Source organism: Bison bison, unplaced genomic scaffold (assembly GCF_000754665.1).
Source record: "Bison bison bison isolate TAMUID 2011002044 unplaced genomic scaffold, Bison_UMD1.0 scf7180017864452, whole genome shotgun sequence".
NCBI classification, from domain to species: Eukaryota; Metazoa; Chordata; class Mammalia; order Artiodactyla; family Bovidae; genus Bison; species Bison bison.
Window position 1 is genome coordinate 4,158,836 of NW_011495014.1, and position 16,282 is coordinate 4,175,117.

Consider the following 16,282-nt stretch of genomic DNA (forward strand, 5'->3'; position numbering starts at 1 on the left):
AATATGACAAAATACTAACTCTTGTTACTCTGACAGTGGAGAATATATGAAGTTTATAATTCTCTTTAGGTTTTTCTACGTTTTTAAAATGTTTCATAGTTTTACATAAATATTTATGAAAAAGAACCTCTTTAATTATTTGATAAGTAGATGTTATATTACCATTCTTACAGTCCCTGAAACTGTTCTCTAGCTATTCTCTTTGTGATTGAATATTCTCTGGGCCTGTTTCTTCATCTTAGGGTAACAGGGGTGAACAGAGGGTCATTTAAGATTCTTTGTGGCTCAGATACTCCAAGTGCCTTTTCTTTCCCATCCCCTGACACTCCTCCTTACCCCCTTTTATGGTTCAGTAACTGACTCCACTATCCTTCCATCTTCCTTTACTTAAGTCATCTATTCTGAAAAGTCACCCAGCGACATCTGACAAAAGCATTCTTAGTAAACAAGTTTGCTAAAACTTTAGAAAAGTTTTTTGTGTATTTTCCATTTAAAACTCTTAGCTTTTCATGGCTTATCTCTGACCTAAAAGAAGTAGAGGGAGCAGGAGAAGGTGGCAATAGAAAAGAGGCTCCGTAAGTGCCTTCTTACCTGGGTATCAGATTCCAGCCAAGGGGCAGCTAATTTGGGAATGGACTAGAATGAGGCCATCTTAACTCTTTGTGCCATCTGGGCAGGTCAGCGTGGGCACAATAAACTGTACTTTGTAACTGGAGGTTGAGTGGGAGGGTTAAAAAAAAGAAGAGGGAGGGGCGAAATACGGGGAGAGAGGGCCACCCTCTTTCAGAAACAAACACCCTGTAGCATCTCCGCCTCAGCAGGAAGGTGCGTTTGTCTGGGCAAACCCGGAGGGGAAAGCGCCTCGCCTGCAGCGGCCAAGCGAGTTGGGCCGGCAGCCCGCGGGGAGGTGGGGCGAATTGCTTCCGCAGAGCCTCAACCCGGCTCTCTCCCGGCGCCCTGACGCCGGGCTCGGAGGTCGCGGAGGAGTCGAGGACCCGCGCCCGCGAACCTTCCACCCGCGGAAGACCCGGGTGCAGCCATGGGCTACCCCGGGCAGAGGCCCGTCATCCCGCCGCAGGTAAAACTGGAGATGGGACAGGTTCTGAAGGCAGGACCGTTCAAGTTTCCTTCACCTGCAGGAGTTCAGCTGCCTTTACCTGCAGGAGTTCAGCTGCCTTCACCTGGGGTCTTGATTTAGCACCAAGATTGAGGGCAGGAATAGAAGGGAGCGGAAGAGGATGAGATGATTAGATAACATCACCTACTCAATGGACGTTAAGTTTGAGCAAACTGGGAGATAGTGGAGGGCAGGGAAGCCTGGCGTGCTGCTGTCCATGGGATGGCAGAGTCAGACACGACAGCGACTGAACAAGGTTCTCCAGGAGAAAAAAATTTGCCTTGATCTTTTTTTTTTTTTGGTCAGGCACTTTTCAATATAACCCCTTTCGTTTCACACACACACACAAAAATCACATTTGCTCCCTGGGAGATCCTGTACTCTAGGAGTTCATGCAGCAGTCCACGAACTTGGCACAGCTGTAATCAGCACATTTTAGGATGGAGTGTGTTCAGAAGCTCTGCATTACTAGATATTATTGTTACTTTTTATTATTATCTTCATCTTTTTACCGTTATTGACATCACTTGTTATTATTACTAATATCGTGTTAGTCTCCTACATTGCGTATTTATTTTAAAATGTTCAAAATTTTTGATCTAAGTCTTTATTCAATCGCATTTTTATATACTGAAATAGAGCCATCGAGATGACAGAGAAACCCTGGTTTCTGAACATAAGCACAAAGGGAAAACTTGTCGTCAGTCTGCTGCCGTTTTTAATGTTGTCAACTCAATTATAGGGTCTGGTATAATAGGTAAGTGTTTTTTTGTTTTGTTTTGTTTTTTTAATTTTTCAATGAAAAGGCCAAATTTAAGACATTTATTATGTTGCTAGTATTCATAGATTATTTTTAAAGGAAAAAAATTTAAATTATAAAATTGGTAATTTTTTTTTTCGTAAAAGCCTTCCTGTTTTCCAGTGTGCACACCATCAGTCTTTTATACTAAAGATGGGGTGGCAATTCACACACTGTTTCTACATTTGAGAGTATCCTCCGTGTGTGGTAGATTAAGGTGAAGCTGCAGATGGAAGATAACTAAAAAATTTTTTCATGGGCTGTATATCAGTTGATAATGTTACCAAGTTTACTTTTTTCCCTGTTTCTGGAATGTCTACTGTTACTTGAATCATCTTTCTATAACCTTTTGGAGGTGTAAAACCTCCAGATATTTGAATATATTGCAGATACAAAACTTTAATGTGAAATGTAGCAATCTTGTGAAAAATCAAATCCATGTAATATTTCCTTACCCATTCAAAAAGTATTAAAATTTAAAGTCCAAACTTATTGTGATATATTAATTTTAACTGTAATCAATAAATAGAAATTGTTTTTAAATGGATTTTTAAAACAAAGGAGTCAAGTAATCCGAATTCAAAGAAATGAACAGCTCATATTTTCCCAGTCTGAAGCCAGGGGTAAATTTCTGGCAAAATTAAGTGTATTACATTATAATAATAAAGGCAGCTTTTTTTTTTTTTCAGTGCTTCTTATTCTTTTTGTTATTTGAAAACATCCAATTTAAGGTAAAACTGAGACAAATCAAAATCCTGCAGATGCTCCTTGAGACTATTACTTTTTCTCTGTAATGTTTTGACATCTTAGTCACAGTCATCTGGATTGAGTTACTTCTCTTAACTTTCTCAAATTGATGTGTTTCTTGATTTTATTTTCCATATATAGACAATTTTTTTCATATGGTAGATAAAATGTAGGAACTGACACAAAGTAATAGCAAGTAGGGGCAAAGATTTGTTTGAAATTCTGCCTCCATGTGCCGTGGAGGTGTAGGCAGAATCCCAGAGTTAATTCCTAATATGAATACTTGAAGCTGATCCATGTCAGCAACCTTGAAAAGTACCTCTTAATTAGGCTCAGCAGATTTTTTAAAGGGGAAGGTTTTCAGGGAATAAAGTATTCTGGATGGAAATAGTTTATGTACATTTTATTTTAAATGTTTCATTGTACATAATCTAAAATTCCCCATTTCCCCCCAAAAAAGTTTATAATAAATAATGTTATATACTCACTTCAGCTTTATAAAAAATACCTTTGCCTACTTATTTTTCTCTCCTTTTCCTACAGAGTTGCCCATCTTGACCCCAGAGTTAGTCTTTCCTCGAATCTCATAACCTTTCTATTCTTTATTTTCTAAGATTTTTTTTTTTTTTTGGTGTGGACCATTTTTAAAGTTTTTATTGATTTGTTACAATGTTGCTTTTGTTTTATGTTTTGGTGTTTTGGCTGGGAAGTATGTGGAATCTTAGCTCCCTGACCAGGGATCAAACCCATACCCTCTGCATTGAAAGGTGAAGTCTTAACCACTGGACTGTTGGAGAAGTCCCCCAAACCTTCTATACTCATCATTGTCTCTGTTTTCCCAGCCAGCCTGTAAGGAGAGCTCTGAGTCATTACTCTCCACATATTCTAAGTCATCTGTCCCCGCACCCTGAAAGTGAGAGTCGCTCAGTCATGTCTGATTCTTTGCGACCCCATGGACTGTATAGTCCATGGAATTCTCCAGGCCAGAATACAGAAGTGGGTAGCCTTTCCCTTCTCCAGGGGATCTTCCTAACCCAGGAACTGAAACCAGGTTTCCCGCATTTCAGGCAGATTCTGGTAAAACCCCGAAATGAACATTATTTGTGTGAATTGGCATCTGTTTATCATGTGATGCTTTCTTATCATATTCTTCTACCTCATAAACTCACTCTGTTGACATGTCCTTAATTTACAACATTTTATTCTGTAGTAAATATTAATATGCTAACATTTAATTTTAGTATTCATATGCACTGTTTACAACTATCTCATATAAATATGTTAATATTCTTAACTGATTATATACAGTAATTGGGGAAAAAACCTATTTGTATGTTTTATTCATGTGATGGGTGGCACATTTTTTTTTCCAGGATTGCCTTATTCAATGAAGCAAGCTGGCTTTCCTCTGGGAATATTGCTTTTATTCTGGGTTTCATATGTTACAGGTAAAAAATACTATATAACTATATAACTGCTTATTCCTGCAACTTAAATTATGCAATGATTGTTTTACACAAACACACATACACATCCCCCGTAACTGAATTTCCTAACTAAAAAGTACATCAAAGAATCCTAGAGAATTTAGACATTTATGACTGAGGAGATTTACTTTTCTTGCTAATCCTCTGAACAGATTAGAAGAGTGTTGTATATTACCAGGCCTAAATCCTTTTCATGTGCCATTTTCACTTTCTGCCAATAGTGGTAGGTGGAGGAGTCATTTTAAAGACTGATTAAGGCTGAGACTGTACTCTGAAAATATAGATGTCAGGAATTCCTTTCCCACAAAAAACATGGACAGGTGCTGACATGGACAACCTTTTCAAGCTCTGTTCATGCAGGTGGCACCAAGAGCCCAGGTTCTCAGCCAGTGGGGGTCCCCACACCACCACCCCCACCCCTGCCAGTCTTCAAAGGCAGCAGTAAGGCACTTCTGTATCCCTTTTGTCCTGCTTCCAACTTTTCATGTGATAAACCTATGTTTGGCCACTTCCCCATCTAAGTACAGACTTTACGACTAGTCATCTTATCTTACTGTGTTTGCACCCCTGCCCTGTCGTCCCCCCAGTACCCCTCATGACAAACACAAAGGCTTTCCTCTGCCTTAGGATCTCTGTGACACAGACAATCCTCCCCACCTCTGCACTGGTGGCTGCTGTGGGCTGCTATGTGTGATCACCTAGCTGCCTTTTACCAGGTGATGCAAAACACCTCAGCGGTCCCCTTCAGTGGAGTGGCAACCCGGGCCTCCAGAGTGTCACCTTCCTGTGAGGCTATGAATCCCAGCCATCATTTCCCCACATGACTGCTAGAAACCCCAAAGCTGGCCTCCTTGCCTCCAGGAGGGACCCACGTGTGGTGCAGGTGGAGCTGCAGAACGCGACCTCTGTCGGGCTGGGCTGCCTCCGGTCTCCACCAAGACTTTGTCCTTCTGAGCTATGCCCCCGGCTTATCTTTTCACTCTCCATCTCCTGAGAAGCTCCCTTAAATCCCATGCCCAAGAGTCTCTGTGTTAACTCTACTTATGGAGACTCTAAGATGCCATCCCCTATAAAATCTCAGTCTTCCAAAACCAGCCTGTAACTCAGCCATCTTTCCTGAGAAATAAAGTGAAGATTGCCTCAGAGCCTACACTCCCTTCCTCCCTGCTGTCTTCTCATTACCCCCAACCCCCCAAACCTAAGCTGCTTTTAGCTTCTACAGCACTTAATTTGTAGCTTAAGTAATAGGAAATCTGTAACTTGGTGCTTATTCAGAGTTGCTGGTGTTTAATTTTTATGTTATTCAAGAGAACATTTAGCACACTAAAAAAATCCCATTCAAGGATTTACCCATGTTGTTTTTAATTTCCTGTTTCCCAGTCAATCAGTACAAACAAATAATTAATTTCCTCCCAGGCATAATAACTATGGCTTATTTAAGTGCACTGTGAACATTTGCACACATCATAAACCAGAAGGTAGAAAAAAAATTAAATATACATCACCTAAAATCTCAACCAACACTTGAAGAGAATGAATAGTTTCTTAAAGCAAAGTCACATTATGCATACACAGATCAACTGATGCTGTATATAAACCTACAGCAGTGTCTAGAAGCAGACCTTTCCCAAGTCATATATTACAAAATTACTAATCAGTGGAAATTAGTTATTCTTATTAATTTAGTTGCATGATGAAAATCCTTGTATAGTTTTGATAAATAAAGGATGACCATGCAGAAACAAAACAAAAAATTGTAGACTATGATTCTTTTTTAAAGTTTCTTAATTAGGATTCTAAGAGCAAAATCTACAAATAGGGTTATAATATTGAGTTATTCTTTAAATTGACACTGTAATTATATAATTGTTTGTCTCTACAATTATTCTTTTGTCTTTTTAAGGCCTTTGTCTTTTTAATGAGATATGTTCAGTTCAACAAATGGTGTTTCTAAGTTCTGTTTTCATGTTTGTGAAATGTTGGGGAAAAAGAAAGCATGGTAAATATTTACAGCAAATGATTTTTAATTTGCTTTAAGGTTCTCATATTTGTTGATTAGAGTAAAATAATTTTTATTGTCTAAGCCTATGTAATGATATAAAAGAAAATTCACCTGTTGAATAACATAGATTCATTCATGGTTTATCTGTGATTTGCATATAATATATTTAAAGCAAGATCAAAATGTTATAATGAAAGGAAATGTTATAATGATTGATATTTGAGATTCCTAAAACTTTTGAGAGATTTATTTATAGCCTGTATTTTACATGTAAATGAAAGCATCTATTATTGACTAAATTCTTAGCAAATTGTTACTTTTAAGCAATACATTTTGAACTTTGGTAAAATTTAGCAGTCTCATTGCAACCACACAGTTCTTCATCAAAACTTCACAGCAGCTGTGAAATTGGTTACCTCCTATTACCAGTCCTCACTGATTCTCTTCCTTGGCCAATAACTTGCTGTTTAATTTTCCTGCCTTTAGCCTATATCTTTAACTTTCTGGTCTCTCCTTCATATTACTGCAAGAGTTATCTTTATAAAACCTCAGCCTGATCTGTTATTTCCCAAGTCAAAATGTTCCAAGACTTTGTTATGACCACAGGAAAAAAAAAAACATTCAAATTCTTTCGTGGTTCAGCACAGTTTGCACTTCTAGTCTCAACCCCTACTAATCTGACGTCTCTTTCACCATGTCACCGTCACTGCCTTGTGTGGCACTTGGATTTTAGCCATTCTGTATGATTCCATTACCCACATATAGACTATGCCTTCACACTGACTGCCTATGGATAGTCCCCCTGTTTGACATTATTTTTTCTTCTCTACCCGGTAAAAGCCTGTTTATCCTTCAGGACACTACTCAACTCTTATGTGAAGCTTTTCCTACTGTTAAACAAAGGATATACGATAAATTACTATGTCATTTGTGCTTGTAGAATATTTTAAAATTTATTTATTAGGTCACTTATCATATTAAATTTCTATCGGATATGTAGACATCTAGCAATCTTGCTTTGCTGATCATTGATTCATTCAATAGAGTTTTACTAACACTGCTGCCATTATAGCAATAAAGAACATTTTTCTTGCCACGTGAAGCTCACAATGTAGTATGTTAGGCAGAAAAAAAAGCACATAGTTGTGACCTTCATTAAAAATACCATAATATAAATATGTGTGTGACAATAAGGATTCTGGCATTAAACCTAGCCTCAAAGGAGCCGGCATGTTTTGGGGAGGAAAAGACCCCTTCACTGACTGTTTATGAAAAAATGTGAGTGAGCAAAGAAAATAGAAGGATGCTCTAAGCTGATGGAAATGTGGAAATGCAAAAGAGAACGTGTAAGTCATTCTATCTGGCTAAAGTATAGGGTTGATGTTGGTAAGAGGGAATATACAAAGTTAGAGAGGCTTGCAGAGGCGTTTGTGAAGGCTCCCTTGTAATGATAATCATTACCATTTCCTGATGACTGGCCTGACGCAGCCACTATAGTTAATCTTTCTGACTCCATGAAGTAGGTATGCATGTTTTACTTTTTATGAAGGTGAAAATTGAGACTTTGGCAGGTTAAAATGATTTGCCTAAGGTCAGCATTTATTGCCGGAGAAGGCAATGACACCCCACTCCAGTACTCTTGCCTGGAAAATCCCATGGACAGAGGAGCCTGGAAGGCTGCAGTCCATGGGGTCACTGAGGGTCGGACACGACTGAGCGACTTCACTTTCACTTTTCACTTTCATGCATTGGAGAAGGAAATGGCAACCCACTCCAGTGTTCTTGCCTGGAGAATCCCAGGGACGGGGGAGCCTGGTGGGCTGCTGTCTATGGGGTCACACAGAGTCGGACACGACTGAAGCGACTCAGCAGCAGCAGCAGTTACTGGCAACAGAGTTGAGATTTTAATTAAATGCATATATGGATTCTGGGGCTAGACTACCAGGGTCTGAGTCCTGCCTCTTCCGTATGAGCTCTGTGACGTTTAGCAGTTTGCTTAAGCTTCTGTGCCTCACTTTTCTCATTTGTCAAATGCAGGATTGTAATAGCACCTACGTAAGGTTTTAGTGATGGTTAAACATGTCAATAAATATAAAGCATTTAGGAAAAGGCTTACCCACAGAAAGTGTTGTTAAGTATTTGCTAGTGTTTTTGTGGTTGTCATCATTACTGTCATTCTCATCAGATTCCAAATGCAATGCTTTTTCTAACATCACATGCAGCCTATAGAAAATAACTAAAAAATAGCAAAAGTTTTCATTCCTTTACCATCTGTAGCATGCCAGGCATTGTGGTAGGCATTTAAACATCATCACATCATCCTCATAGACTCTTCAAGGTTAGGGTATTGCCTTACTTTTCAAATGAGATTCAGACTTTCATTCAAGATCCCACAGCTAATAAACAGTTTTTCTGAGAAAAATTATGAAAAGAGTTGATTTTTATTCAAAATCATTAGAGGATTTTCCTGGAGGATTTTAAGCAGAAGACATGGTCAAATTTATGCTATGGTCATATTCATCTGGTAAGAGAGAAAATGTCTGGAAAGTACTGGTAAGGAGAGGATGGTGAATGAGAGAACTATTAGGAGTTTTTGCAGTAATCCAGGCAAGAAGTAATAGAGGGGTAAGCCCTTAAAGCAGGTTAGAGATTAGACGTGAGGAGATACAGTTGGATAATTTATGATGCAGTAGTTAATGGATTTAGTGGACAAAGGAAAATAGAAGCTGGTGGATAATGAGAAATATAGTGTGACTCTCAAGTTTCTCTTGATACTATTCACAGTTTGGAGAAATATGAATGCAGAAACAGGCTCCAGAACAAATATATAAATTAGAATTTGGACACCTAAATCAAGATGCCTACAAGATCTTCAAGGTAAAATATTTACTAGACAGCTAGATACAGAAATCTGGAGTTTTGGGAAAGTCCTGACTGGAGATGCAAATTCAGGAGTTACTGACATCTGTGTGAAAATTGAAGCCATGGCCGTGAATAAGATCACAGTAAGACATCTGGAAGAGTGAGGGGAAAAAAAAATCCCAGAATCCAGGATTTGGAAGAGTTAAAGAAACTGGTGAAAAAACTAAGTATAAATGGCTCCAAAGGTAGGAGGAAATCCAAGAGAAACTGGTGTCAGAAAGGAAAATGCTACTGAAAAGGCAAATACAATTAATATGTAAGAGGTTTCGACTGGATTTATCAACTTGGAGCTCATTGATGAATTTGTTAAAAGAAATTTCAAAGACGTGAGAGAATCAAGGTGGAAATGATATTGCACCCATTTGTATTTTCTTCTTTGTACTCTAATACATTTCCGAATAACTTAAAAGACCAAAAAAAAAAAAAAAACTTGTAATAGAAACATGAGCAAGACTAAAAAGTAAGAATTTGTTTTTCTTTTTTCTTAATGTAATTTTCTTACACTAAAAAGTAAGAATCATACCTTCTGCACAGTTGTATATCCAGTAGAGTTGCAGTATTATTCTCTAGGTGTTCAAAAAGCATTGAGTTAAATGAGAGAGAGACTAACTTTTCATTATACATTTTTCTATATATTTGTATCTTCAATGTCAACTCTAAAATTGGAACTTAAATCTCTAAACAGTAAATTTCAAAAAAATTCTTAGAGTAGCCTGTTAACCATAATAACGATAAAATAAAGATATTGTACTCTGTTATAAAACAAATTATCTGATTGTCCTCAATCTATTTTTTTTCTGAATGTTTCACAGCACATTTTATTCTCAGTCTTCACATGTTGAATGCCTGTGAAATATTGGATAATCTAACTTCTGTTGCTTGAACATTTGAGCCACATCCTGTTAATAGTTGTTGCATTGGTTGTGTTAGGAAAGTGAAATAGGAAACTGAAGCTTTAACTTTAGTCTGCATACCCTCTTCTGTCTAGTTCATTGCATGGATATGTTAAGTCTCTTTGCATCTTGATTTAAAAATATATAACTGGAAGCAGTACAGTTTCATGAAAGATAATGTTTTAAGAAAATAAAGTAAGCCTTGCCATGGTAATTTACTTTAGCACTGAACTCTTCTTTGAAGCCTGTATTTTTCTTTAAGTCAAAATATATTTTTAAAAACCTTTATATTAAATCTAATCTGACATTTGTTTAATGGTTATTTTTGCCACAGATTTTTCCCTCATTTTATTGATAAAAGGAGCTGCCCTTTCTGGAACAGACACTTACCAGTCTTTGGTCAATAGAACTTTTGGCTTTCCAGGATATCTCTTACTCTCTGTTCTACAATTTTTGTATCCTTTCATTGGTAAGGATGAATATGAACATGAATATTATAATTACTTTCATAAATACACAACCATTTCTGAATAAAATAATTTTAATAGTTGTTAGTCATTAAAGAATACTAATAGTTGTATTTTCCACACTGAGTGTTTAGCTATTTTTCCATTGTGTTCTGTTCCTTTTGGTCTGTTTTCTAAGTATTTCATTAAAATAAAGTAAGATTGCTTTTCACTGGATTAATGTTTGTAATTCCCTAGTTTGGTGAAGAATATTAGGTTGACCAAAAAATTCATTTTGATTTTTCCATAAGCTATTATAGAAAAACCCAAACAAACGTTTTTGACCAACCCTGTAGAATGATCTGGGAATAAAAGTAAATGAGAGAAATAATAGATTTCTTCTAAGCTGAAATTTTTTTGAAAAGCTAAGGATTTGTGGAAGTCATGTCCAAGATAAGTTTGCACCCAATACTTCTAAAATAAGTAATGTGTTAACATTCACCAATGGCTGAATTGATTTCATTTTAAAAATTAATAACACAGAAGCTGTTATTCAAACCACAAGTTCCTTATGTCTCTACAGAAGGCTAAGAATATATTTCCCCCAAATATTGCTTTTGAAGTCTTCACAATTTTCTATTATTTTTCCTCACTTTGAGTAATACATGTGTTCCTAAAGAGTGTTTGGCACTGAACTTTAATAACACAACAAAACACATGTTTTTAATATAAATTTATTTATTTTAATTGGAGGCTATTTACTTTACAATATTGTACTAGTTTTGCCATACATTGACATGAATCCGCCACTGGTGTACATGTGTTCCCCATCCTGAACCCCCCTCCCATCTCCCTACCTATCCCATCCCTCTGGGTCATCCCAGTGCGCCAGCCCCGAGCATCCTGTATCATGCATCAAACCTGGACTGGCGATTCATTTCACATGTGATAATATACATGTTTCAGTGCCATAACAAATCTCATTTTAAATGCCTACCAAAACTCACTATTATTTAAAGATGTTCTGAAAAGAATCAAAGTGAAAGTCTTTGTAATATAAATTGATATTCTCCCACAAATCTGCTGTCTAGTTATTTTTAAAGTCTTAGGTATTTGCAATCAAAGTAAATATTTGAAAGTAAGCTTATGCCACTATTAGAGAAGTGATAACTGTTTACTTTCAAAATATTCAAGGTGAAATATATGATGACTTATTGGTGACTGTTGTTTTAATTATGTTTTTAGCTATGATAAGTTACAACATAATAACTGGAGATACTTTGAGCAAAGTTTTCCAAAGAATCCCTGGAGGTACGTCAATATATTTATTTTGTATAGTTATTTATATAATCATAATAATTTGAAAGTAAATATTTGCAAGGGGAGGAATTGGATGACTTCAGATATCCAGTGATATCTATGATCCAATCTGATTCTAAAGTATTAATCCACTTTTATGTATAATTTAGCTCTAATTTAGCTATTTAAATATTATTTATGCTACATAAATGCTACATATCATCAATTCTCTGTGTATCATTTTTTCATGTACTATTTATGCCACACCATTTTTTAAATAAGCAAGCTAACCTTTGTCCCCATTATTTGTATTACAGTATAATTTAATGTAATAAAACTAACCCTTTTTCATGTATACTTCTGTAAGTTTTGACAAATTATCCAGTCATACAACCACAGCCATAATCAAAATACAGAACAATTCCATTATCTCCCCAAATTTTCCTCATTCCCCTTTGTTGTCAAACTTTCCCTCATCTCCAGCGGTTGGGAATACTGATCTGACTTTTCATCCTGCTTTTCCTTTTCCCAGAATGCCAAAGAAAAGGCATCTTGTAGTAGCTAGCCTTCAGGGGTCTGGCCTCTTTCACTTAGGATATTAAATGTGTCTGAGGGTTTGTTAGCGATGTACTCCTTTTTTTTATTATTTGCTGACAGTTTTCTGTTATATAGATATAAACAGTTTATCTGTCATTCAGTTGAGGGGCATTTGGATTGTTTCCTGTTTGGCTTGATTATGAAAAAGCCTCTGTGAACACTTTAGCAGACCTTTTCAAAGTTTGCCAAAGCTCCACTCCCCGTTCATCCTTTCACCATATGATGGCTATTTGAGTAATTTAGAGATTGTGAGTCTTTTTGTTTTGAAAGTTCCTCTTCTAAGCCACATAATCTCCAGTAGGAAATATACTCTAGACAAAGGAAGGTAGAAGCAGGAAACCTGATTTGGAGGCTACTAAAATAATGTGAATGCAAAATACTATAACACTATTTGAGTTATAAGTTAATCCTTGATGTTATTATTTCATAGAACCATGAATAAGTTTCATGGTTCTATGAAACTTATTCAAGACTGTAGCCTGTCAGGCTCCTCTGTCCATGGGACTTTCCAGGCAAGAGTGCTGGAGTGGATTGCCATTTCCTTCTTCAGGGGATCTTCCCAACCCAGGAATTGAACCCCAGTCTCCTGCATTGCAGGCAGACGCTTTACTGTCTGAGCCACCAGGGAAGCCCTTATAGTAATTGCCATTTTTATAATTAAATATTTGACTACTTGGGTCACTGGTATATTCATATCTATAAACACTATATAATAATTGTTGTATTTCAGTTGATCCTGAAAACTTGCTTATCGGTCGCCATTTGATTATTGTGCTTTCCACGGTTGTCTTTACTCTGCCTTTGTCCTTGTATCGCGATATAGCGAAGCTTGGGAAGGTAATTTCTACATTTTAAATACACAAAGAGATGCACTACGTTACCTGCATTAACTTTGTAAAATTACTGCCTATATGACCAAATTCTTAATTACAGTATTTATCTTTAGTTTCTTTTAGTTACTTATACTTGTATTAGAGTAAACTTTGTTTGATAGTTTATCTTATTTGGGAGAACTGATAGTTAAATACTTGATGAGTATGAAATGAATAGGTCCCTTTCTTTTTCCTTTTTTAAGGCAGATATTCTGATATCAGACAGAACACTTTAATTTTAGAAAATATTAAGAACTGTATTAAACCAACTCTATTTACTGAAAAAAATCTATCATTTTTTGTAGATAGTTTAGACAATTTAAAAATAAATTAACTTTAATGGAGTAAGAATGAACCAGTTAATTTTTTTGTTGTAAATTGGCTTTGTAAATGGCTTAATTTTTTTTTTAATTACAATGTCTGTTCTGCCCATTTTTATCCAGTGAATTTAAATATCAGTATATTGATTGATTAAGAATCTGGCCAATATTTATGATTCTTATTGCTAAAGAAAAATGGTGATTTATTTGTAATAAAACCAATCAAATAAGTATTCAACTCACCACATATGCTTATCTCTATACATTAGCCTTTATCTGGCTGTATTTTTCTCCCTCACTCTCATAAACTGTTTGTATTTTACCCAAAATTTTATTGGTGTTGCATCTACATTATGCCAAGCATTCTGAGGAAAAAAAATTTTTTAGAGAGCGAGTCATATTTTTTCAATCTATTTTGAAAAATCCAACAGTTGATTAATTTTACTTTTCACTGTGATGTTGGTATGTATACGCAGTGGTGAAGTCCCTCCTTCCAGGCAGAGCTGAGAGTGGGGATGATATTCCAGTTTTCTGCCCATGCTGTCTTCTTTACATAACAGGGATCCATAAATAAATAAAATTGTATTAAAAGGGACTTTTTGGGTGAATTATCTGAAATATATGAACTATTTCCCATTTCTCATGTTCAGTATAGACATAAATGTCTTCTTCTGAGAGCAAAAGGCAAGGCATTTATGAGAAGAAAGCTAATATTCTATCATATTGATAACATTTGAACATTTTGTCCTGAAATGCGCCTTACAAATGTCATGCTGAAGTATCTAAATAGATCTCCCAATGCAAAGCAGAGTAGTTAGGAACACTCATCTGGAGTCAGGCTGTGTATCTGAATTCCCCTTCGGCCACTTTCTTGCTGTGTGACCTTGGGATTTTTTGCTTAATATCTCGGTGGATCAGAGGACTCGTAATAAAACCTGCTCTAGTTTAAAACTAACAACCCAAGAAATAAGATTAATGACAAATGAAATAAAAGCAATTTTATATTTTTCTTATCAGATAAAAAATTCTAAAATGTCTTTATTCATTATAAAAAATTGAATAGAAACACAAATTTAATGTAATGAGTGAACATAACACACACAGGCCAGTTTATATTTTAACCTGTTGAAATAGTAACAGAAGAGAGAGAAAGTAGCAAAGAAGACTCTGGAAGCGCAGCTGCTGCTACTCAGTCATGTCCGACTCTTTGCAACCCCACAAACTGTAGCCCGCCAGGCTCCTCTGTCCATGGGATTTTCCCGACAAGAATACTGCTGTGAGTTGAACCCATGTGTCCTGAGTCTCCTGCATTGCAAGTGGTTCTTTACCACTGAGCCACTGAGACAGACCAAAGGGTGAAACTGCATAGGAAAAATGGACTAATAGAGCTGGAAAGCAGAAGGGAAGAAGCAGAGGCATCCCAAAATGTGTGTGAGTGGGTAGGTGTGCGGGGATGTTGTGTAGGAAGGGCCAGGGTAAGATAGACAGTAGCAATAAGCAATTATAGATAGAAGAAAAGCACAAGTCAACACTAAAAACCTGACAAAAAGTGAAAACATAACTTCACTTTAGGAAATAGTCTTTTGGTACTTGTTCTATTTGTGGGAAAAAAACTAAGAGTATGATCTGATAAAAATGTACATGCCTGAGATTATTAACAACAATTGGTAAGAATGAACTACTAAAGAAGTATATCCTAAAAGCTACATAAATTTAGTCAAGTAAAAAGTAAATCACCTAATATTTTCAATTACATTGTCTCTTCTAAACTGATGCTATATCTTTACATTTTCTTTTGCAGATCTCTCTTATTTCTACAGTTTTAACAACTCTGATTCTTGGAATTGTAGTGGCAAGGGTAGTTTCACTGGGCCCACACATGTAAGTTTCCTTGCTTTATTGGTTGATATTTGACTTATACCCATCATTTAGGCTTTCAGATGATATACTATAAATGCAGAAATACAAAATTATGATAGTACCAGAAGCATCATTTAACTATTTGATGAAATGCAAGTATGATTACATTAAAGTAGACCTACATTTTCCCTTGGACCCTGCATGGCTGATGAGATTAAACCATGTTTACTTATCATTTTAATAATCTGCTCAAAAAATTAAAATAAGGAAGGGATTTTGAATAGTGAGAAATAGGAAAAATTTAGTACAGTGGTAGAAAGCAGAAGGAGGGAAGATGATAGAGGGTAGAAATTTCTGTGTCTATCCCAGAGTTAAATATGTTCTTAACAAAATATTCAACAGTCTAGGCTAAAATGAGAATGATAAAGAATATAGTGAATGTTTGCTCTATTAAATAAAATACAGTCACCTTGAAAATCTCTTTTTTCTCTGCTCAGATTATGTTATTTTCTTGTAATAAAATGCTTTATCATTTGTGAACTGATAGTGATACTTGGTAGTAATATTTGTTTTTTTATATTATTTGGCCAAATAAAATGTTGGCAACTTGGCATTGGGTCCTCAAATTTTAAAAATGTTACTTATCAGTAAAATTTGAAGTACAGGGTCTACTGATCTAAACCACACAGTTTTTTGCTTTGATTATAGAATAGATTTATCAGATGAGAACTGGATAATTTATGTCTGTAGTCCCAAGAGAATGCTAGAATGAAACTAGCTTAAATTGGCTTTAAACACAAAATTGGGTTCCCACTGCTGCTGCTGCTGCTGCTGCTAAGTCTCTTCAGTCGTGTCCGACTCTGTGCGACCCCATAGACGGCAGCCCACCAGGCTCCCCGGTCCCTGGGATTCTCCAGGCAA

At 36.2% G+C, this 16,282-nt stretch overlaps 1 protein-coding gene across 1 annotated transcript in view; it reads left to right on the top strand.

The window, feature by feature from the left end:
* Positions 1–387: 387 nt before the first annotated feature.
* Positions 388–16,282, top strand: part of SLC38A11 (solute carrier family 38, member 11) — a 56,175-nt gene continuing 40,280 nt past the window's right edge. Inside the window, exons 1-7 of the mRNA XM_010858953.1 lie at positions 388–1,078; positions 1,757–1,874; positions 4,037–4,111; positions 10,302–10,436; positions 11,659–11,724; positions 13,040–13,146; positions 15,303–15,382. Coding sequence (XP_010857255.1) covers positions 1,040–1,078; positions 1,757–1,874; positions 4,037–4,111; positions 10,302–10,436; positions 11,659–11,724; positions 13,040–13,146; positions 15,303–15,382 — 620 coding nt within the window. The 5' untranslated portion in view covers positions 388–1,039. The remainder of the gene's footprint in view (positions 1,079–1,756; positions 1,875–4,036; positions 4,112–10,301; positions 10,437–11,658; positions 11,725–13,039; positions 13,147–15,302; positions 15,383–16,282) is intronic.